At 36.9% G+C, this 25949-nt stretch overlaps 1 protein-coding gene across 1 annotated transcript; it reads right to left on the minus strand.

Annotated features, from left to right (window-relative positions):
* Positions 1-902: 902 nt before the first annotated feature.
* On the minus strand, positions 903-22064 carry SSR2 (signal sequence receptor subunit 2). The gene is made up of 6 exons (XM_053704560.1): positions 21931-22064; positions 18523-18677; positions 17596-17694; positions 5288-5396; positions 3482-3559; positions 903-1618 (listed from the first exon to the last, which is right to left on the minus strand). Exons 2-6 carry the CDS (start codon positions 18675-18677, stop codon positions 1508-1510), a joined length of 552 nt encoding a protein of 183 aa, XP_053560535.1. The 5' UTR covers positions 21931-22064; the 3' UTR covers positions 903-1507.
* Positions 22065-25949: the final 3885 nt, after the last annotated feature.

The raw sequence follows: 25949 nt of genomic DNA on the forward strand, positions 1-25949 counted from the left end.
AAGTCTAAAAATATTTTAACTCAATATCTAAATATTAAATTTTGAACAAAAATAAAATTTTATAACAATTTGAGTTATATAATTTCTTTAATTAATCTACAATTGAATGAAATTTGATGTCAGTGCTAAGATTTTAATTTTAAGTGTACATTGAGATTTTATATTCATATAGAATTAACATCCTATAGCTATCAAATAGCGCCCTCATTATTATGTTTCTATTAAAATATATTAAATGGACAAGCCAAATTAAAAAGTTCATGGTTCGGATAATTTTAAGAAACCTTTTGATTTACATGTTTGCCTAGTTTCCTTGGTTGAAAAACATACCTAGGTAGGCTCAAGAGCGGCACTACTGGGAGCTAGCTGGGGATTGGTGGCTATGTACATATGACTCTTGTCATGCACTCACCAGATAAATTCAGCCAAGTCCCAGTAGTTCATTGCTGTTTTGGAGCTGACTTTAACTATGTACATAACCCTACTGTAGGGGGCTAAACACAGTTACATACAAACAATGAAGCAATAATAAAATCATAAAAAAGTGTCAACAAATTAAAGCATTCTCCTTTTGCACGCATCTCTGATATATTGTTTAATATTAAAGGGGCATAATTATTTTCTGGTCTGAATGGCATGCTCTCAGGATTTCTGTATAGTTTGTGTAAAAGAACAAAGTATCAGTTACCATGAATTAAACAAGTCAGCACCACTTGAATTAAATGTCACGTACACAGAGGTTAAAATGCAAACTACACAGCAACCAAACAAAATGAGGGGGATTTTTTTTTTACATTTTTTTTGCATATCTGAAAGAGGGTGTGTGCTTTTGTTTTGTTTTTTAAACAAACTACAGAACATGACAAAAAAACAAACAAACAAAAAAAAAAAAAACCTCAAAATTTGTTCAATTTAGATTTTATTAGAAAACCACTTCCCTGTTTCTGGTTATGATACCAAGAAGAATTTGTGGAGTTAAAGAAAAAAATTTGATGATGGGAGAGAGAAAAAGTCCATTTGTGACACATTTTATAAATTATGAAGGAAAAAAAAAAAAAAAAAGGGGAGGTCATGAGCTGAATTAAACAAAACCATCTACATTCATATGTATGTGCAAAGCTATAGCCATGGTTTTGCAATATGTACTGAAATACATAGGGTTACAAAGAACTAGATTCTTGTTCACAAAAAGGATGTTGATAGCTGAAGATATAAAATTAGGGATGAATTCTAAATAACCCCACGTGGCAGCTGGCAGAAAACTTGCAGATGCTTTCTAAGCACTTCTCCAATAGTAAATACTGTGCCACAAGACTGTTGAATTGTTTTGCAGAGTACATATTTGTTCACTGAATGATGAGCTGTTTAGAATATACAGGAGGTTACTTCAGAAGAGATTGGAGGGCTCCAGCCCTGCACAGTGCAGTTACACCCCCGCCCCCCCTTTGTCTGAAGCGCAAGTGGTGGTGTTTTGTTTTTTCTCTCCAGAGCGTCTGTTAGTTTAAATTCAGTTTTTCTTTGGCTTGGGGGTATCATACTTTCTCTTGCTTGAGTACCACAGCAGGAGGGGAACTCCAATAGATGGGAGAGTCATCACTCCAAAGGCAGCCCAGTCCAGCTATGTGATGGAGAGATCAAGGGTTAGTGAATGCTGTTGTAATTTATAGAGAGTAGTGGCTACAGAAAAGTATGTTAGCAGCAACTGGTAAAGACTACACCAGTAATAGTGCTTTAAAAAGCTAAGGAAAAGCAGAACACGTGCTAAATTGGGGGCCCTATTAATGTAATTCATATTTCCTATATTGATAGGATAGGTCTCAAGCATATATAGCAAATGCTTAAACGGGTCAAAAAGTGTTTGTTTTTTATTTGTTGCATTTAAAAGAGAGAAAAAAAAAAAAAAAAGTTATGCTTGCTAGGCAGGCCGCTATTCACCAATAGAGCACCAACAGTTCTGCTTATCAACCAGTAAGCAATCAGTCCTTAAGGCACAGTTGAACTTCGTATTACCTTTAAAATCAATATAAAGCAGAAGTAACCACACTTTTACTTGTAACTTCTCTCTCTAATAAAACAGGCAGCTAAAATGTAGTGCTACCGGAAAGGTGTAAGGTATTGTGGAATGTTATATTTTTGCAGTCCAGTCATAGGCTCAGTGACAAATGCAAAGCAAAATTGAAAGCTTGTGGATATCATATTCCAGGTATGTGCCAAATGCAATGCATAATAAATAGTACACATAAATAGATTTTATTTAGACTGAATTAGCAAGTAAATATAAAAGATTTGAAACAGTTTTATTTATATTGGAAATATATAATAGAGAGAGCATGGTCTTAAAAAAATGTTTTTCCGTAAGCTCTCCACTCTGCAGAGTAATTTACATACTGTGCTATTTGCTCACCTATTATATGGTAAGCACCCAGCCTCACACATTTATAAACAATGCAGGTGCCACCAGCTCCACAGAAAGATCCAGCCATTCAGTGGCAGCAGAATCCTTCTACAGATGTTAAAAGGACCATACTAGCTAAAATGTTAGTGCACATCAGTTCATTTTAATATTATGAGCGATTTTGCAGTATGCTTCATTAAGCGAGAATGATATTAATAAAAGCTATTGCTGTTTTAGCACCCATAAGACAAGAGCGCCATACTCACAAATTGCTCTCTTCAATATGCTCACTTTGTATATTGTGTCAAGCCCAACGCGATATGCATTACCACCACCATACAATGCAGGCTCAAAAGCAAATAAAAGCTGTATGTAACAGAGGTGATGTGCACAGTAAAGTCTCTAAAACAGCCATAGCTTTCTCTACAAGTATTTGTTCTGATTTAAAGGGATACTAAACTTAAATTGTTTTTTTCTTTCATGATTCCAAAAGAGCATGCAATTTTAAGCAACTTTCTATTTTACTCCTGTTACCAATTTTCTTTGTTCTTTTGGTACCTTTATTTGAAAAGCAAAAATGTAAGCTTAGGAGCCGGACCATTTTTGGTTCACAATCTGGGTAGGGCTTACCGATTGGTGGCTAAATATAGCAACCAATCTGCAAGCGCTATCCAGGTCCCTGAACCAAAAGTGGGCCGGCTCCTTAGCTTAGATTTCTGCTTTTTCAAATAAAGATACAAAAGGGAACGAAGAAAAATTTAATAGGGAGTACATTAAAAAGTTGCATGGTCTATCTGAATCATGAAAGAAAAAAAAATTGGGTTTATTATCCCTTTAAATGCCTTGAAAAAATAATTCTAATCAAAACCAAATGTCCATTTTGCAATATTAAATGAATCATCTAATATTTTGTGTTTCAAAATTATAAATCGAAATGGCTCTTTTAGAAACCAACGTAATAAATGAAATGCTTTACATTAAGGATTATACAGAAGGGTTTGCTTTGTTCTAAATCTTATAAGGTATTGGTCAAGAACTCTCTGACCACTCTACAGAACCAATTGCAAAAAGATTGGAATCACTTACAAAATGAGGAGAGAACCGCCGATCAAACTCACGTTGGGCCAGAATGCCTCCTTGTCCTGGGGCACTGGTGTATCCAACCTACATGCAAAAGGTGTCATGACATTAACTTACATGTGTAAAAAATGACAAAAAAACAAAACAAAAGACAATTAGACACAAAAGGGCAAGAGTTATCAATTTGCAAGCAGACAGGATTCACAAGGAGGGTGTATATGTTCTCCATATTTATCATTGCACAATGGGGCACTCGTGCAATGCCGCCCCCGCTACTCTCCCGCAACCAATTGTCAATCACCCCAGTTGAATGAATCCAGGGTGATTTTCATCAGCCAACACCAGTTTGGTGGAGAGAGTTTATGAAGCACAAATGAGCCCTAAGACTATGTTTTAGTAAGAAAACGTCCACCGCAATTCCAGGAATATTATGGATGTGGTAGTTGATTTGAAAAATTAAGACGCTTTTAAAATAAATTAAAAGGGACATAGAAGGGCCAAAAAAAAAAAAAAAATGATATTCAATATCTGATATCAGACACATAAGCAGCAGTGAACTAGCAGTCTACCATAGAAATATATAGGGTTGGTGGTTCACTTTCTATTGGCTGCACCACCTGCCTGTTAAAGTAAGGAACAGACAGTTTTACACGGAGGTGGCCAGGGGATTATTGCAAAATAGAACTAATTATTTAAAATGATTGTGCTTAAAAAAAATAAATGAATAATTACACTGAGCAATTGCATTTATTATTTCCTTTTAAATGATAACAAGTAATGTTGCCATCACCTTAAAGGGACATGAAACCCAAAAATGTTCTTTTATGATTCGGATACAGAATACAATTTTAAACAACTTTCTAATTTACTTCTATTATCTAATCTGTTTCATACTCTTGGTATCATTTGTTGAAGGAGCAGCATTCCACTAATGGTTTCTAACTAAACACATGGGTGAGCCAATCGCGATAGATATAGATATCTATATCTCCATCAATCCACAGCTAGAACCTAGGTTCTCTGCTGCTCCTGAGCTTGCCTAAATAAACCTTTCAGCAAAGGATAACAAGGGAAGGAAGCAAATTAAATAGAAGTAAACTGGAAAGTGGTCTAAAATTGTACTCTATTTGAATCATGAAATAAACATTTGGGGTTTCATGTCCCTTTAAGCATTAAAGGTACAGTAAATGGATTGGAAACAACTTTCCAATGTAATTATAGTTTCAATTTTGCTTAGTTCTTTGGTATCCTTTGTTAAAGAGTAATCCTAGGTGAGTTTGGGAGAGTGGTTGGGCCTTTGGCAGCAGTGTTTGCAACAATGTTTACAGCAATTTTATACATAGTTGCAAACACCGCTGCCATAGAATGCTAAAGATACATGCACACTGCTAAGCTTCAATCAGCCTACCTAAATGTACTCTTCAACAAAGAATACCAAGAGAATTAAGCAAATATGATAATAGAAATAAATTGGAAAGTTGTATGTTCTATATCACTGGTTTTCAAACCTCTCCTCAGGTCTCCCTAACAGGCCAGGTTTTCAGGATTAGCTTGGATGAGAGCAGCTAAAATAACCATGCTTACTAATCGGCTGATTGTTTTACCTGTGCTCTAGTAGTTTGAAAACCAGTGCTCTATATGAATCATAAAGGTTTAGTTTTGACTTTACTGTCCCTTTAAGCACATTTTGTGTTTTTGGTTACACACTGCAGTTTTCATCCCTTCTGCAAAAAAATAAAAAAAAGGCACTCATTCATCTTGCAGGCTGTGGTTGTGAAAATGTTTTTATTCAGAGCAGAGCATAAAACTTACCACAACTTGTGTTCCCTCCTGGGCCAGATATGTGATTGTGGCCGAAGTAAAATTGAAGTAGCCGGCTTTTAATGGCCTGAGGACCACAGTGTGGGAGACGTTACTGGCACTGAAGGGCATAATGTTAAGGAACTTGAACATGTTACAGACACTAGGGGTTTGTGCGTGTGTTACTTTCATTTTAGGCAATGTTCAGTAGGTTTTTTCTCTACTGACTGTTGGTAAGGACCATATTGCCGACTTGGAAGATACAGCACAATTACACTGCCTGGCAGCAAAAACAGATGTCTTAAAGGGACATTATACACCAAAATGAATATAGGCTATTTAAATAAAGCATCAAGTATAGATACAATTTGCAATTGACATGCATTACCTGTTTTGTAGCCAACTCTCCTATAAATGGGAAAAAACCATGCAGGGTGTTTCACTGAATATGCATACCTACGTACTATACTCTAATCACTGAGCTATTGTTTTCCCCTCACTCACTAACTGCCTATAGCCAGGAAGTCACTGACATCTCACCTAACTCACTGAAGCTGCACTAAGCTATATGAGGTCTGCTGACAAACTGTTTTATTTGTATAATAGATACACAGAACTGCCTATAACTTTCCAGCTGTGTCCGTCTCCAACCTCCTCCAGTAACACTGTGCAACTCCTCACTCCCTCTCCGCACCGAAATAAACTTCCCACAGACACTTCTCTGAGAAACCATCTCCTAAGCTAATTTATTACATTGTACCAGCAGAAGAGGCATAGCTGTCTGAATTTAGGCAAATTAGCTTCTACACTCAGAGAGCTTAACTGCTCACACACTTCTCAGTGAAATATGATCCTAACTAGAAGGAGATTGTTTCTTAGAGAAGTGTCTGTAAAACGTTTAGTCCGGTGAGGAGCTGCACAGTATTACCGGAGGAGCTGGGAGACAGACATAGCTGGAGAGTTTTACTGTTCTGCTTATTTTACAAATAAAACAGCAGACCTTATATAAAACTTAGTGAAGCTGCAGCGAGTCAGGCATATCAGTTAGGGAGTGAGGGGAAAACAATAGCTCAGTGATTAGCGTATAGGACATAAGTATACATATTCAGTGAAACAAACTGCATGGTTTTTTCCTATTTTTAGGAAAGTTTGCAATTGACATGCAATGCATGTCAATTGCAAATTTTATCTACTCTTAAAGGGATACTAAACAAAAAAAATTTCTTTCATGATTCAGATAGAGCATGGAATTTTAAGCAACTTTCTAATTTACTCCTTTTATCAAATTTTCCTCATTCTCTTGCTATCTTTATATAAATAGCAGGAATGTAAAGCTTGAGAGCCACCAAGCGCTATCCAGGGTGCTAAACCAAAAAAGGGCCGGCTCCTAAGCTTTACATTCCTGCTTTTTAAATAAAGATAGCAAGAGAACAAAGAAAATTTGATAATAGGAGTAAATTAGAAAGTTGCTTAAAACTGCATGCTCTATCTGAATAATGAAAGAAAGAATATGGGTTTAGTGTACCTTTAAAGGGATATGAAACCCAATTTTTTTCTTTCATGATTTAGGTAGAGTATGCAAATTTAAGCAACTTTCTAATTTACTCCTATTAAATATTTTTCTTTGTTGAATGGCTGACTGAACACATGTGAGCCAATGACAATCGGTGTATATATATATATATATATATATATATATATATATATATATATATATATATATATATATATATATATATATATATATATATATATATATATATATATATATATATATCTCCTGAGCTTTCATAGATAAAGGTGTATGTAAATGTGTTAAAGTGTGCGCAAGAGGCACCAAGCTGCTCCAACCCTAAAGTCCCTCAAACTTAGGGAAAAAAAGATAGGCCAAAGAATGAAAAAACAGGAGAAGCGCTAGTAAAAGCTAAAGGTGCTAAAATAAAAATTAGGTTGCTGTGCAAAATAAATAAGTAAAATAACTTGTGTTGTAAATAAAATTTTATTAAATAAACATAGTTATAAATCCAGCAAAGATAACAATAAAAAGATATTAAAATCGGACGTCTCCGATATGTTGAAGCATAAAACAAGACTAAAACAAATGACTACTGTTGCCAATATGAACCTTATTACAATAATGGGTAGAGGAAGTCGACATAGTAACTCAAAGTCCACAGATGAAACAAAGAGAGGATCAAAAACCGGGTGGGGATAAACCCGTTGTTACCTTCAAGGATACCGTCCGTGTATTACAATCACCTCCGTGAGGCGTATGTGTATTCTGTGACGTCACTGATCAGAGGGCGTCATCTCTGTAGATAAATTCTATTCGTCAGAATAACTTGGCAGATGAACTATAGCGGCCGCTATATTGTAGAAGTTGGACCCCGCTCGTTAGTGCAGGATTGCACGCAGGCTCGTAGTGTATCCAAATTTCTCCTGGAGACCTTGTAGCAAAAGGATCTCAATGTGTAACTTAAAACCAGCTTAGCTGAGGCACACAGCCCTTCACAGTACAGTCCCCTTGCTTTGCGTAGGTAGCTGGAAGGATTCTGATGTGCAGCTTGTAACAGGCTTGGCTTAGGCACGTAGCCCTTCAGAATGCAGTCCTCTTTCTTTCGGAGGGTAGCTAAAATAACTTGTCACTTCAAACAGAATATTAAAGTCTTGATAGACAATAAATGAAGTGTAAGGTAGCTGTAACTTTCATCAACGCGTTTCTCCCTCTTACAGGGCTTTCTCAAGATGAATAAGCTCCAGTTACAGCCTCCTTTTAAACAGTCCAGAGTCACACCTATTGGTCAGGTGAGATTGTCTGACAGGTGTGCTTAATACAATTGATCTATTGGCAACAGTACTGGCAACTAAAGAAAACAGTAGCCTTTGGTGAAAATAAGTGGAAAAAAAATATATCTGCATATCCCTAAAATTTGACAGACATTTGCATATTTACAAAAATTGCAATAAAAAAAAATATATATATAAAAATAATAATAGAGACTCCAATTAGAGTAAAGATTACTATCCCCAAAAACAGTATTAATGTTACGGGAAAGGTGGAGGAGGGAAATTAGGAGCACGGCAATACATCCTCACTAAAATGTTGTCAAAGATATGACTAAGTGCTAGAAAAGAAATTTTTATGTGCATAAGGAAATAAGTGAAAAAGATATATAAAATAAATACTTTTAGGGGGGGCGTGTCCAAGCAGCGACTCAAAGCGGTCGCATTTTTCCTGGGCTCTGAAGGAAATGCAATAAGCTGCCGATTATTGTACTAAATTACAGCAAATATCGACAATACGATTGCTTTCGTATTAGCCTACATCCTCTGCAACAAGATCAAGAAGAAGTTGCTGTATTACTGAGTTCAGAGACGGAACTGGGCAATAGAGGCCTGTAGTGGCGGCACACTTGCAGGCAGCGTCTCCCCCCCGGATCTCCGGGGTATTTTGCTAGAACTGGCTATACACAATACTCTCGCTGGCAAACAAGGCTACTTAAATTTATATTGACTTTTAAAGCAACTTACAGGATTCATACTCAGCACGACATAACTAAGCAGTGGGCAACGAAAGTGATCTCGACAAGCACCATGCGGATCGACAACTTTTCTAGCGGGCCTGATTACCATTTTAATAAAATTGAGCTAATGTTGAAAAACATGATGGATAAAGCACCGTCAGAACAAGACTTGCAGCTCCTGATAGATAAATTGCCGCCTGTTAAACTGATGGTAACAGCACCGCTACACCTAGCAGATCACAGACCGGACCCATTCTTGCAGGGAGAGGAGAAAGATCGGTCAGACACAGAGGCGAACAGGAGAGCTAAACAGTGGTTTATAGATCGAGCAACATCTACTACATCGCTCATGACAGGTGACAACTTTGAAATAAGGGCTCATTACCAACACCAAGAACCTCCGGAAGAAAGGCATCTCAGCACCCCTCTTGGTTCAGTGGGGCCGACTACGCTGTCGCGGGGGCTGGAGGGGGACCCTCGGGCAGCAGAAGACCTCCGCACACCACACAGCACGGCTACCGCTGGGACCACGGATGATGACCCGGACTTCACACTGTGGGCTGAGATCCTCATCACACGACAAGGTACATCGCGGCCCCGGACTCGTCTGGAATCACTACACCCTCAGCCGTTCACGACACATCATGAGCTAATAAGGAGGCTTAAACAACCCTGCCCAGATATCTTTCTGGAGACTGTAAGCCACGGGATTGTATACCCACGTATGAGGAGAACCGCACGAGTGGTTTGCTGCTGTGCTGGTCACCCGGGCACATCTGCGGCGCATCACAGCCCGGCTTGCCACTTAAAAAGTATTGAGATCGATGAGCGAGAGAAACTCTGGTAATTCATATGATGGACATATATAACGTTCCCCTGTTATTATTATAGTTTTACTTTGTATGTGTATTCTTTGATTGCCTACTGCGCGGGCTCTGATTATAGAATGGCGCCAAACCCATTATCACGTATGTTATATCTAAATAACCTCCAGGCCCATTAGTTTCATAGTATTGAATGTGTTTTTACATAGGCTTTTAGAAGTCATATATTTCTGCCCTCTGTGACAAATATCGAACATGTGCAAGGGGACGACAGCTCTTACTCCATACCAGGATGTTATCACAAAAAGGCATATAGCTAATCATGGTTTATTATATTCTATTCTTTGATCATTTACTGACACAGTGCCCTATATAAACCGATGTTCTCTGCGGAGGCTTGGGGGAGGGCTTCTGGAGTTTTCATTGCCATACTATAAAATTTGCAGGGTATGAGATGTCAGGGTTACTGAGCCACCAACCTATGATCTGGAATCAACATATGGCTGCTGTCCTGACCTGGCAGTCCACGGCCGGGGCTGCCGGGTGGACAAAAGCAACTTAGATATATGTGCCACATGAAACATTATACTTTAATTGTAAAGGGAGACACAGGGGAGCAGAGGTTCTAATGCTGCAACTTTATCCCTAAAACTGTGATGAATAAGGAACATATATGTGCAATCTAAGGTAGAGCCCGCGGGGTGGTGTAAATATTTGTGAATCCTAATATCCTGTTCTTCTTAAAGCAACATGTGCATGGATCTACCTGTAATGAGAGTCTACTTACTGATATAACAACATTGTGTGAAATGTCTAATGTTTTCAGTGCACCAGTTCTGGCAATAGTGTCTAACAATCTATTTGACCAGCTTTATGTTCACAATGTTTTTTTATAGTTGGACGCAGTTTTTTCTTTTAGTGTTGTGGTATGTTTATATTTCATTAAATCTTCTTCATCACTCTATAATAATCCCTGGACTGTAACAAGACTATCAAACTGGGTCCAAGAGTGACCTAATATACGGTTAAAGGGGGATACAAAATGAGGACTTTTACCCAAGTTTACACAACCTTTCTCAGATATGATGTGAATATCCTTACAATATTTATTTTATGTATGATGTACATCCATGTCTTGTTTTTATTGTCCTCAATAAAAAAAAAATAAAAAAAATAAAAAAATAAATACTTTTAAATGTTGCAGACCGATACATACATCTGCAGTAATCTATCAGTATGTAGAATTACATACGTTGCTAACACTAAGATAAGTGAACTTCATAGTGTAGAATTAGTGAGCATTGTTATAGAATTTCTGAAATATTACAGGGGTCATGTGATAAATAAAATTTTAAAAAATGTGCTTATAAATGTCCCATTTTACAGAGGCATCCATCTTTCAAGTGTATCATGTGATTATTATTGGCATTTAACTAAAAAGTGAAGATGAAGATTTTTAATAAAAAATACATATATATATTAATTAAAAGAAAAAGTATCGAGTCATACTTGGATTGGAAAATTAATCTAAAACAAAAAGGTGAGATATCGAGTTCAGAGTTCAAACCAGCTGGATATAGAGTATCATATTTGTATATGTATTCCGCTTCTTTTATACAAAGTAACTTATCAATATTGCCTCCTCTCCAGTGGCATTTAATATGCTGTATTCCCCAGAAGGTTAAATCTTTTGTTTGTCCTTTATGTATTTCCTTGAAATGCTTATAGAGTCTAGTATCTTCTCTTTCTTTCTCTATGCATAAAAGGTGCTCCCTGATTCTATCCTTTAGCATCCTTTTTGTTTCCCCGAAATATATTAAATTGCACGTGCATTGGAGTACATATATGACCCCTTTTGTTGTGCATCTAATAAGTTCTTTTATTTGGAGCAAATCTCCTGTAGATGGAATTTTCAAAGAATTTTTCTTACAACTATGCTGACAGGCCTTGCACGTGTAGCAGGGAAAAAAACCTGCCACTTTCTTTCCTGCAATATCTAATTGGGTATTAGGGCTCATTTTGATTTCTTTAAAAGTGCTAGGTACTAGTATCTGTTTCAAGTTTCTTGATTTTCTGAAAACTAATTTAGGTCTATCAGTCAAATTTTTTCTATAACAGGGTCAGCTTGTAGAATATGCCAATGTTTATTAAGAATTTTTCTTATAGTACCATGATCATTACTATAATCGGTGATGAATGGTGTGTCAATAATATCTTTTTCATTTATAATGGTTTTTTGTTTATAAGTAAGAAGTGTTTTCCTATCAGATAATCTGGCTCTACTAGTAGCATTTTGGACCAACTCCTCGTCATAGCCCCTATCCTTAAATTTCTCCATAAGTGTCCCTATTTGTTCCTCAAAGTCCATTAGTCTGGAGCAGTTCTTACGTATCCTTGGGGCCTGACCTACAGGTATATTTGCCTTCCATTGTTGGAGGTGACAGCTGTCTGAGTGTATAAAGCTGTTGGAGTCTACATCCTTGAAATGTGTTTTTGTCTCAATAGTGTTATTTATCACCATAATTTCTAGATCAAGAAACATGACCTTTTCTTGACTATAGTTAAATGTAAATTTAAGGCCTTTATCGTTGATGTTCATATTCGTTAACATGTTTAGCTCTATTTCAGAACCTCTCCAGATCATCAGCATATCGTCTATATATCTGCCATAGAGCACGAGGTTTGCACCAAAGCCACTTTCCCTGAAGAAGTTCTCTTCCCAGTGGCCTACAAATAAATTGGCATAACTTGGTGGGGAAAGCTTCTACAAAACCATGTCTGGATATAAGGAAGGGGATACTGTCATATACTCAGACTTTGAAAATCTAGATGATATTATGAATAAATTAGAAAAATTGCTCACTAGGGAATTAAAACAAAAAACTGAAATTTTGTTTCTAAATAAATACACACTTAAAGGGCTAGTACCGAAAGGGCTAGTACTCGATAAAGAATGTGCATTCCCCTTAAAAGAAACATTCCAATTAGAATGGGAAGGCGTCCTCAATAAGGCCTCCTTGGATTTAATAGATATCCTTAAGAGATCTAGAAAGGACACCCTCCAAGATTTAGAAAAAGAAATTTTGGAAATAAAAGATAGACTTAAGGAAGAAAAAACTAAAGAATACATAGAGAAACAAAAAGTAATGATTGAAAGACTAAATAGCTTGAGTAAAGATCTCTTGAAAACGAAATGGAAGAAACTAGACAGGGATACAGTTAAACCGCAGACAGAACAAAATAAAAATGAAGAGATGGATTTAACTACATCTCAAAATGATTGGACAACAGTTAGTTATAAAAAGAAAGAGAAAAGGAATTATCCCAATCAGAGAGACCGTGACTATAGGGATAGGAATACAAATCACTCATGGAGACCAGACACATACAACAGACAAAATAATGGTTATTATTATAATACTTATAGACGTATTGATAATCGGACAAATAACTTTAGAGATGAGAACTACTATTATGATAATAGGCAAACAATGTATAACACAAATAGGGATTGGGAATATAATCATGACAGAAAGAAAACAGGGTACAATGCAAACAGATATTGGGAAAATAGTAATAGATGGAAGACACCTGTGAGGAACAATTACAGACAGACATATCAGCATTCTGAGACCCCTAAAACTAGAGATAATAAAAATCATTTTTTAGGGCAAAGCCCTCTAAGGGAGGGCTCATCCAGAAATCTGCAAAAAGAAAATCTGGAAAATGTTTGGGTGAACAGAAAAAGACCCCTAGAGGATCAAGAGGGAGAGGAACGAGTAAAAGAGGCAAAGAGAACAAAGTAGATAGAAATGGGGTGTTTAAAATCAGTAGTATTCAGCTAAAAGAAGATGAAACAAGAATTTTGAGTCATGGACTATCATTTGCACCTAGCTCTAAAATGAACAAGTTTAATACACATGTACATGTAAAAAAATTCATAAGAAATTTAACGCTTAAACGTTATTTTCTGAAAGATCCATTAGACAGGACTAAGGAAATTGAAGTAAAACAAGAAAAATTTACCCATACAAATTTAAAAAATAAATCCACATTTAACCCCACTTTCTGTAAAGGGAGTAATTTGGAAACATTTGAGTTAATGGTACTTAGGGATCTTAAAAAAAGTAAACCTTCACAATATATGAAATCTAACATGAGCAAACAAGACTTATTAATCTTGGAAAGTTTAAAGAGGAATGGTGACGTGACCATAAAGCCCGCCGACAAGGGCGGCGGAATTGTAGTCATGGACACCAAATACTATAAATCTGAAGCCCTAAGATTACTTAACGATAAAAAAACCTATAAAAAATTAGAACTTAATCCTACGAATAAATTTGCAGCCAATCTGAAAAAGATTATTATAGAAGGTAAAAATTTGGGAATTCTAAATAATAAGGAGGTGGATTTCCTGGACCCTAAATTCCCTAGGGTCCCGGTTTTCTATTTCCTTCCAAAGATCCACAAGGACCTTAATAACCCCCCCGGAAGGCCGATCATCTCCGGAGTGGGTTCTTTATCATCCAATCTCTCACAGTATGTGGATGTATTCTTGCAGAAATATGTCAGGCAACTGAACTCGTATTTAAGGGATTCAACCCAGGTTTTAAATATCCTTGATACAATTAAATGGGAGAAAGATTGGTTTTTAGCCACTTGTGACATCACCTCATTGTATACGGTGATTGACCATCATCAAGGTCTATCAGCTGTAAAAAAGTATCTAGATGCAGACCCTGAGATTAAATTAGAACAAAATAATTTTCTGCTAAAAAGTATAGCTTTCATATTAAACAATAATTATTTTTCGTTTGATAGAAATTTCTATCTCCAAGTCCAAGGGACTGCCATGGGCACGAGGTTTGCACCAAGTTATGCCAATTTATTTGTAGGCCACTGGGAAGAGAACTTCTTCAGGGAAAGTGGCTTTGGTGCAAACCTCGTGCTCTATGGCAGATATATAGACGATATGCTGATGATCTGGAGAGGTTCTGAAATAGAGCTAAACAACATGTTAACGAATATGAACATCAACGATAAAGGCCTTAAATTTACATTTAACTATAGTCAAGAAAAGGTCATGTTTCTTGATCTAGAAATTATGGTGATAAATAACACTATTGAGACAAAAACACATTTCAAGGATGTAGACTCCAACAGCTTTATACACTCAGACAGCTGTCACCTCCAACAATGGAAGGCAAATATACCTGTAGGTCAGGCCCTAAGGATACGTAAGAACTGCTCCAGACTAATGGACTTTGAGGAACAAATAGGGACACTTATGGAGAAATTTAAGGATAGGGGCTATGACGAGGAGTTGGTCCAAAATGCTACTAGTAGAGCCAGATTATCTGATAGGAAAACACTTCTTACTTATAAACAAAAAACCATTATAAATGAAAAAGATATTATTGACACACCATTCATCACCGATTATAGTAATGATCATGGTACTATAAGAAAAATTCTTAATAAACATTGGCATATTCTACAAGCTGACCCTGTTATAGAAAAAATTTGACTGATAGACCTAAATTAGTTTTCAGAAAATCAAGAAACTTGAAACAGATACTAGTACCTAGCACTTTTAAAGAAATCAAAATGAGCCCTAATACCCAATTAGATATTGCAGGAAAGAAAGTGGCAGGTGTTTTTCCCTGCTACACGTGCAAGGCCTGTCAGCATAGTTGTAAGAAAAATTCTTTGAAAATTCCATCTACAGGAGATTTGCTCCAAATAAAAGAACTTATTAGATGCACAACAAAAGGGGTCATATATGTACTCCAATGCACGTGCAATTTAATATATTTCGGGGAAACAAAAAGGATGCTAAAGGATAGAATCAGGGAGCACCTTTTATGCATAGAGAAAGAAAGAGAAGATACTAGACTCTATAAGCATTTCAAGGAAATACATAAAGGACAAACAAAAGATTTAACCTTCTGGGGAATACAGCATATTAAATGCCACTGGAGAGGAGGCAATATTGATAAGTTACTTTGTATAAAAGAAGCGGAATACATATACAAATATGATACTCTATATCCAGCTGGTTTGAACTCTGAACTCGATATCTCACCTTTTGTTTTAGATTAATTTTCCAATCCAAGTATGACTCGATACTTTTTCTTTTAATTAATATATATATGTATTTTTTATTAAAAATCTTCATCTTCACTTTTTAGTTAAATGCCAATAATAATCACATGATACACTTGAAAGATGGATGCCTCTGTAAAATGGGACATTTATAAGCACATTTTTTAAAATTTTATTTATCACATGACCCCTGTAATATTTCAGAAATTCTATAACAATGCTCACTAATTCTACACTATGAAGTTCACTTATCTTAGTGTTAGCAACGTATGTAATTCTACATACTGATAGATTACTGCAGATGTATGTATCGGTCTGCAGCATTTAAAAGTATTTATTTTATATATCTTTTTCACTTATTTCCTTATGCACATAAAAATTTCTTTTCTAGCACTTAGTCATATCTTTGACAACATTTTAGTGAGGATGTATTGCCGTGCTCCTAATTTCCCTCCTCCACCTTTCCCGTAACATTAATACTGTTTTTGGGGATAGTAATCTTTACTCTAATTGGAGTCTCTATTATTATTTTTATATATATATTTTTTTTATTGCAATTTTTGTAAATATGCAAATGTCTGTCAAATTTTAGGGATATGCAGATATATTTTTTTTCCACTTATTTTCACCAAAGGCTACTGTTTTCTTTAGTTGCCAGTACTGTTGCCAATAGATCAATTGTATTAAGCACACCTGTCAGACAATCTCACCTGACCAATAGGTGTGACTCTGGACTGTTTAAAAGGAGGCTGTAACTGGAGCTTATTCATCTTGAGAAAGCCCTGTAAGAGGGAGAAACGCGTTGATGAAAGTTACAGCTACCTTACACTTCATTTATTGTCTATCAAGACTTTAATATTCTGTTTGAAGTGACAAGTTATTTTAGCTACCCTCCGAAAGAAAGAAGACTGCATTCTGAAGGGCTACGTGTCTAAGCCAAGCCTGTTACAAGCTGCACATCAGAATCCTTCCAGCTACCTACGGAAAGCAAGGGGACTGTACTGTGAAGGGCTGTGTGCCTCAGCTAAGCTGGTTTTAAGTTACACATTGAGATCCTTTTGCTACAAGGTCTCCAGGAGAAATTTGGATACACTACGAGCCTGCGTGCAATCCTGCACTAACGAGCGGGGTCCAACTTCTACAATATAGCGGCCGCTATAGTTCATCTGCCAAGTTATTCTGACGAATAGAATTTATCTACAGAGATGACGCCCTCTGATCAGTGACGTCACAGAATACACATACGCTTCACGGAGGTGATTGTAATACACGGACGGTATCCTTGAAGGTAACAACGGGTTTATCCCCACCCGGTTTTTGATCCTCTCTTTGTTTCATCTGTGGACTTTGAGTTACTATGTCGACTTCCTCTACCCATTATTGTAATAAGGTTCATATTGGCAACAGTAGTCATTTGTTTTAGTCTTGTTTTATGCTTCAACATATCGGAGACGTCCGATTTTAATATCTTTTTATTGTTATCTTTGCTGGATTTATAACTATATGTTTATTTAATTAAATTTTATTTACAACACAAGTTATTTTACTTATTTATTTTGCACAGCAACCTAATTTTTATTTTAGCACCTTTAGCTTTTACTAGCGCTTCTCCTGTTTTTTCATTATTTGGCCTTTCATAGATAAACCTTTCAGCAAAGGATAACAAGAGAGGAAAGCAAATTAAATATTAGAAGTAAATTGGAAAGTTATTTAAAATGTTATTCTCTATCGGAATCATGAAAGAAATTTTTTGGTTTTCATGTCCCGTTAATGCTTTATTTAAATAGCTATATTAATTTATTTTGGTGTATAATGTTCCTTTAAGATTAATGTGAAGAGAGTTTGAAAAACCATCTAAAAAGGATACGGTGCAATTCTGTCCCACTTCACATTGAGCATGCCGGAAACTATACCAAAATCCTCAGGAGGGAAAGAGTCATCTGATAGCTCCACATCCAATGCCGCACTGAAGAAAGGAAAAATATACAGAAACAAAGAATGGTCAAAAAAAAGAAGGTAAAAATGAGGTGAGTGGACTGAATCTACGTATTTATAATGACGTACAAGATGGATGTTTAACTGGTGACCTGAGGGCCACATACTGCCACTCTGCACTTGTCTTTAGCAGAACTAAGTGCCATCATTTTTGCAACACTGGGAAAAAGCAGAACAAAAAAAACCAAAAATACGGGCTCTGGGGAATTCTGGTGGCCACAACTCAAAACAGCCCTCTACAACCTTAGCTAAATCTCACCCTGTGCCATATTAGGAAATAGTTTGTGCGTTTATTAGCCATAAGCTTATATGAGGCCCTTAAAAGGGACTTTAAACACTTTGATATGGTAATATAAAATGATATGAACACGGTTATATTCCACACAGCCATTGGCTGCACACTCTAGTCACCTGTTTAAAAAACTGTCCCTACTTGGCCACAGCAGATGAGGTAACCTAAGTTACAACATGGGAGCACCCATTGTTTTATAGACACTAAAACTTTGCACTTATTTTGTCAATATTTAAACAGCTAAAGAAACTTTACAAAAAACAAAAAAACATCTACATGTTATTCTCAGACAAATATGTTCTTTGAATGCATAATTCTAGCTAGAATTTATTTAGTGTTTAATGTCCCTTTAAGGCCTCTAAAATATTGATCTGCAGTCTCTCCCCCCCCCCCCCCTGCGTTAGAACGTTGGCCATCACTGATGTACACATTATTAACATTTTTTTTAATAATAATAAAAAAAATTCCAACCATCTATGAACAGATGCAAAGGAACTAGTAGGTTACCTGGATCCCACGTTGTAGATATTGTACTGGAGAGTCAAATCTTTTCCTTCCACTGCATATCTGTTGAGAAGGGACTTAGAGGCCAATAATCTTGCACCATCTTCACACCTGGCAACTGCCAGAAGGCCCAAAACAGCTATAAATAAAGCTTTCATCTGCAAGAAAATGGTTAAAATACTTTGTCATTGTACAAATACAGTCAGCTTTAAAGGGACAATGAACCCAAATTTGTTCTTTCGTGATTCAGATAGAGCATGACATTTTAAGCAACTTTCTAATTTACTCCTATTATCAAATTTTCTTCATTCTCTTGGTATCTTTTATTTGAAATGCAAGAATGTAAGTAAGTTTAGATGCCAGCCCATTTTTGGTGAACAACCTGGGTTGTCCTTGCCGATTGGTGGATAAATTCATCCACCAATAAAAAAAGTCCTGTCCAGAGGTCTGAACAAAAAAAAGCTTAGATGCCTTCTTTTTTAAATAAAGATAGCAAGAGAACAAAGAAAAAAAATTATAATAGGATTAAATTAGAAAGTTTCTTAAAATGGCATGCTCTACCTGAATCACAAAAGAAAAAAAATTGGGTTCAGTGTCTAAGCTCAGTTACCAGATTTAAAGGCACACAAATATGACATGCTCTCATTTGTCTGAGCATGTGATATTAACATTAGTGGCTGTAGAAAACTGTTTAAAATCTGTAAACTGATTAAACACATTTTCTCAATCGTGACGCGAGTTACAAGGTTTACAGCTCTGGAGCAGAACTTTACCTAGATCACATAAATCACTAGTGCTTAAATTACATGCACCAACAAAACAGTATATTTTTTTCCCAAGACAATGTCACTTTAAAAAGATTTAACATTAAAAACCATTTAGAACAAACATGTATTAAAAATAAGTCAAGTAAAACTGTACATAATGCCAAAATTATAAAAAATTAATTTCCCACAATGAAAATGAATATATATATATATATATATATATATATATATATATATATATATATATATATATATATATATATATATATATATATATATATATATATATATATATATACACACATATACACACATATATACATACATACATACACACACAAACACCAGTGTCATCAAAATTAGAATAAAAACTAGCCTTGCAATCTGTTAAAGGGGCTACCTGCAGTAACTAGCCTTGCAATCTGTTAAAGGGGCTACCTGCAGTAACTAGCCTTGCAATCTGTTAAAGGGGCTACCTGCAGTAACTAGCCTTGCAATCTGTTAAAGGGGCTACCTGCAGTAACTAGCCTTGCAATCTGTTAAAGGGGCTACCTGCAGTAACTAGCCTTGCAATCTGTTAAAGGGGCTACCTGCAGTAACTAGCCTTGCAATCTGTTAAAGGGGCTACCTGCAGTAACTAGCCTTGCAATCTGTTAAAGGGGCTACCTGCAGTAACTAGCCTTGCAATCTGTTAAAGGGGCTACCTGCAGTAACTAGCCTTGCAATCTGTTAAAGGGGCTACCTGCAGTAACTAGCCTTGCAATCTGTTAAAGGGGCTACCTGCAGTAACTAGCCTTGCAATCTGTTAAAGGGGCTACCTGCAGTAACTAGCCTTGCAATCTGTTAAAGGGGCTACCTGCAGTAACTAGCCTTGCAATCTGTTAAAGGGGCTACCTGCAGTAACTAGCCTTGCAATCTGTTAAAGGGGCTACCTGCAGTAACTAGCCTTGCAATCTGTTAAAGGGGCTACCTGCAGTAACTAGCCTTGCAATCTGTTAAAGGGGCTACCTGCAGTAACTAGCCTTGCAATCTGTTAAAGGGGCTACCTGCAGTAACTAGCCTTGCAATCTGTTAAAGGGGCTACCTGCAGTAACTAGCCTTGCAATCTGTTAAAGGGGCTACCTGCAGTAACTAGCCTTGCAATCTGTTAAAGGGGCTACCTGCAGTAACTAGCCTTGCAATCTGTTAAAGGGGCTACCTGCAGTAACTAGCCTTGCAATCTGTTAAAGGGGCTACCTGCAGTAACTAGCCTTGCAATCTGTTAAAGGGGCTACCTGCAGTAACTAGCCTTGCAATCTGTTAAAGGGGCTACCTGCAGTAACTAGCCTTGCAATCTGTTAAAGGGGCTACCTGCAGTAACTAGCCTTGCAATCTGTTAAAGGGGCTACCTGCAGTAACTAGCCTTGCAATCTGTTAAAGGGGCTACCTGCAGTAACTAGCCTTGCAATCTGTTAAAGGGGCTACCTGCAGTAACTAGCCTTGCAATCTGTTAAAGGGGCTACCTGCAGTAACTAGCCTTGCAATCTGTTAAAGGGGCTACCTGCAGTAACTAGCCTTGCAATCTGTTAAAGGGGCTACCTGCAGTAACTAGCCTTGCAATCTGTTAAAGGGGCTACCTGCAGTAACTAGCCTTGCAATCTGTTAAAGGGGCTAACTGCAGTAACTAGCCTTGCAATCTGTTAAAGGCTAACTGCAGTAACTAGCCTTGCAATCTGTTAAAGGCTAACAGCAGTAACTAGCCTTGCAATCTGTTAAAGGCTACCTGCAGTAACTAGCCTTGCAATCTGTTAAAGGCTACCTGCAGTAACTAGCCTTGCAATCTGTTAAAGGCTAACTGCAGTAACTAGCCTTGCAATCTGTTAAAGGCTAACTGCAGTAACTAGCCTTGCAATCTGTTAAAGGCTACCTGCAGTAACTAGCCTTGCAATCTGTTAAAGGCTACCTGCAGTAACTAGCCTTGCAATCTGTTAAAGGCTACCTGCAGTAACTAGCCTTGCAATCTGTTAAAGGCTACCTGCAGTAACTAGCCTTGCAATCTGTTAAAGGCTACCTGCAGTAACTAGCCTTGCAATCTGTTAAAGGCTACCTGCAGTAACTAGCCTTGCAATCTGTTAAAGGCTACCTGCAGTAACTAGCCTTGCAATCTGTTAAAGGCTACCTGCAGTAACTAGCCTTGCAATCTGTTAAAGGCTACCTGCAGTAACTAGCCTTGCAATCTGTTAAAGGCTACCTGCAGTAACTAGCCTTGCAATCTTTAGAGCAACTAATGTTGTGGTTTTAGAAGGAGGCCCAGACTAACTAATTTTGTAATGTTTTGTAACATCGCTGAGCCCTAAATATAACAATTTTACTACTAAAGCACTTGTTTTAGCACTTTCACAAACTACAAACCTACAGCCTATACGTGCGCCTAAATATCTAGCATTTATCAAAGCATCGCTAGGTGCATGTGAAACCACTTCATTCAGGCCGCCTTACTGTGGTAGCATGAAGTGAACAGTTTACTGCCAATCCTAGTACAAGTGTTATCCCAGACCTATTCGAGGTTATACATCATGGTACCCAGTCATCCAGTAATCGCGTTCTCTCTAGGACCCCGATAATTCAAAGCCAGAGTTCTCCCCTCTCCCCATTACCCACTCACCCTGCAGACTGCCAGCTCTCACTGATCAGCGTAAGCCTTGCGAAGCCCTCCCCAGAAACAAGGACACGTCAACTAGCCGGCACACCGGATATCCGCTAGTTCTACAGCAAAGCACGCTGGTAATTGTAGTTCTCATACACATCTCATTGTCTCTTTCAAACGCTACACTGTTTTATTATCAAATACAAAATAATAAAACAAAAATATATATATCACTCACGGGTCCTTAAAATCACATTTCTTTATACTCCATTAAAAAATATAGGTAAAATCTGAGTTTAGCTTCTTAATTATTTTCTCGGCCATATCGCATTATTTTACTTCCGAAATAGGTATGGGTGTTCAGATGAGGGCTACCAACAATACTACTGTGTTTGTGTCTCCAGGAACAAAAAGGGAGACATATTTTGGGGATTAAAGTACCTGTTCTCACCATAAACTTTCCACAGCCAGCCAGCTCTGCTCACCTACTTGGATGCATTGTATCAAACCCTCAGCCTACAGGGTTTTATACATTTGTAACTGTTTACTGTACACAGAGACTTAAAGGGACACTGTACCCAAAAAATTTCTTTCGTGATTCAGATTGAGCATGAAATTTTAAGCAACTTTCTAATTTACTCCTATTATCAAATTTTCTTCATTCTCTTGGTATCTTTATTTGAAATGCAAGAATATAAGTTTAGATGCCGGCCCATTTTTGGTTTACAACCTGGGCTGTCCTTGCTGATTGGTGGATAAATTCATCCACCAATAAAAAAGTGCTGTCCAGAGTACTGAAACCAAAAAAAAAAAGCTTAGATGCCTTCTTTTTTAAATAATGATAGCAAGAGAATGAAGAAAAATTGATAATAGGAGTAAATTAGAAAGTTGCTTAAAATTGCATGCTCTTTCTGAATTACAAAAGAAAAAATGTGGGTTCAGTGTCCCTTTAAAGCAGCCCTGAAGTACCTACTGTACAAACTGCTGAGAAAATAATGTGCACATAGCACAGCCTTAAAGGGCAGGATAGCAACTGGTCACACAGTCTGGCCGAGAAAATAATTTAGACGCTAAACTCAGATTTTAGCAAAATATATATATGTTAGTAATATAACAAAATAATACACCCCCCATATCTCAATAGTGCGATATATAAAAACTTCATATACAACTAAAGGAAGAACTCTCAGTTCCATATCCATAATACTTATTCATATTTGAACCTCCTGTTTTACTTCATTAGTGAATGGTTACATTATATCAGTAAATGTAAGAGCACTTACTTTATATGGTTTGGTTACAGCAATACCAACAGTTTAATCTCTATATTGCAGACATCCCAACCTGCAAAAACTCATTTCAGGGAGGTGGCTTCACCCGCTACTGCGCCGCTACCCCCCTCCCAGTTATATATTTGACACCTTGAAACCCTAAATAAGACAGAGATTTATCATTAAAGTATCTTCCCACTAAAGTCACATTAAAAAAGTAGCTTTATTGCACAATCACATATAACAAACCTATTTTCCAGTGATCCTACGCTTGTTGAATGCTTAAATATTTTAGAATACAAAGTTTAATTACGTGCAGTAAATAAGGTAGTATTTGTGTTTTATTTTATTAAAATCAGAGGTGGCTTTTTGGTTACTGATGCATGCTTTGAGGGTTCTATAACGTCCCAGCAACTAAAGGCTTTCCTTAAAGAACCACTTTTCCGTATTTGGTAAACATTGGATCATGGTACTTGGAGTTTCAGGGAGATTGCTTTCCATTTGCTGGCATCAGGGAACCGCTATTACAATCAGGGAGATTCCCTGAACTTCAGGGAGAGTTGGGGTGTCTGATATTGCTAACACTCTCCTTCTGTTTCTATTTATGGAGATTAGCTACACTGGTGTCCTACCTAGAATACGTCACAGACTACCAAGTGCTCTTACATTTATTGATATAATGTATCCATTCACTAATGGAGTAAAACAGGAGGTTCGTCTATGAATAAGTGTTATGGATATATAACAGAGTGTTCCAGACATGCAGAAGCACCCCCAGATCATCACGACCCTCCACCCATTTTCACAGTGGGTGCAAGGCACTGTGGCTTGAAGGTATCTCCATGTCTCCGTATAACAATTAGATGACCAGATGTTGAGCAAAGCTGAAAATTGGACTCAACAGAGAAGATGACCTGGAATCGGGCAGGTTTACCTTTGTGAAGGACGCATGAATCAAGTCACATATAAGGTTATCCTGGAAGATACTAGTTTCCTTCTGCTCTGAGGATTGGTTTTTACCAGCAGCCAGAAAGACAATGCTCCATGCCACACAGCCAGGTCAATCAAGGTGTGGATGGAGGACCACCAGATCAAGACCCTGTCATGGCCAGCTCAATCTGTATACCTGAACCCCATTTAAAACCTCTGGAATGTGATCAGAATGGTTACAAGCCATCAAACAAAGCAGCGCTTAATTTATGCACCAGGAGTGTCATAAAGTCACCTAATGCAATGTGAAAGACTGGTGGAGAGCATGTCAGGACTCATGAAAGCTGTGATTGAAAATAAGGGTTATTCCATCAAATATTGATCTCGGAAATCTTGCTAAGTTAAAACATTAGTATTGCGTTGTTTAAAATGAATATGAACTTTTTTTTTTTAATTATTCAAGGTCTGAAAACACTGCATCTTTTGTGTAATTTTGACCACTTATCATTTTTGGCAAATAAATGCTCTAAATGACAATATTTTTATTTGAAATTTGTTGTCAGTAGTGTATAGAATAAAACAAAAATTTTAATTTTATTCAAATACATACTCTAGATAGTAAAACCAGAGAAACTGAAAATGTTGCAGTGGTCTCTTAATTTCTCTCAGAGCTGTTTATATATATATATATATATATATATATATATATATATATATATATATATATATATATATATATATATATATATATATATATATATATATATGTGTATATATATATATATATATATATATATACAGGGGAGGAAAAATATCACTATGGTTTACTAGTTAGTGGTAAAAAGCTACTAGCACAGAGGGGAAAGTTACTAGTTCACTCAATGTTAAAGATAGGAAAAAGTCAAATTTCTAGGTCGTCTGCTGCAAATTTCTAATTTGTCCGTGGACCATTGGAAATTTCAAGCCTTCGACTAATATTGGCACCCTTGGTAAATATGAGCAAAGAAGACTGTGAAATTTTGTCTTTATTGTTTAACCTTTTGAACGTTTGTTAAAAAAAAAAAACACAAAAAACTCTCATTGACATCAAACAATTGCAAACAAAGCAAAGGATAATCCCAAAAAAAATATCTTTGCTAAATAACAAAATGTATGCTTACCTGATAAATTTATTTGTTTCCGGGCATGGAGAGTCCACAACGTCATTCCAATTAATAACGGGATATTCAACTCCTGGCCAGCAGGAGGAGGCAAAGAGCACCCCAGCAAAGCAGTTAAGTGTAACTTCCCTTACCCATAATCCACAGTCCTTCAGCAGAAGGAAAATGGAAAAAAGAAGAATCACAAGTGTGTAAAGCTGCCTGATGTTTACTCAAAAAAATTGCCAAATTAGAATTAAAAAAGAGGGCGGGGTCATGGGCTCTCCATGCCTGGAAAGAAATTTATCAGGTAAGCATAAATTTTCTTTTCTTTTCTATGGCATCGAGAGTCCACAGCGTTATTCCAATTACTAGTGGGAACCAATACCCAAGCTAGAGGACCCGGAATGAACAGGGAGGGAGAACAAGGCAGGATGACCTAAACAGAAGGCACCACCGCTTGAAGAACCTTTTTCCCAAAAGAAGCCTCAGCCAAGGCAAAAATATCACATTTGTAGAATTTGGAAAAAGTATGCAGAGAGGACCATGTCGCTGCCTTGCAAATCTGTTCCACAGAAGCTTCCTTTTTGAAAGCCCAAGAAAAGGAGACAGCCCTAGCGGAATGAGCAGTAATTCTCTCAGGAGGCTGCTGTCCAGCTGTCTCATAAGCAAAACGAATCATACTTCTCAACCAGAG

The sequence above is a fragment of the Bombina bombina genome, chromosome 1 (genome assembly GCF_027579735.1).
Source record: "Bombina bombina isolate aBomBom1 chromosome 1, aBomBom1.pri, whole genome shotgun sequence".
NCBI lineage: Eukaryota > Metazoa > Chordata > Amphibia > Anura > Bombinatoridae > Bombina > Bombina bombina.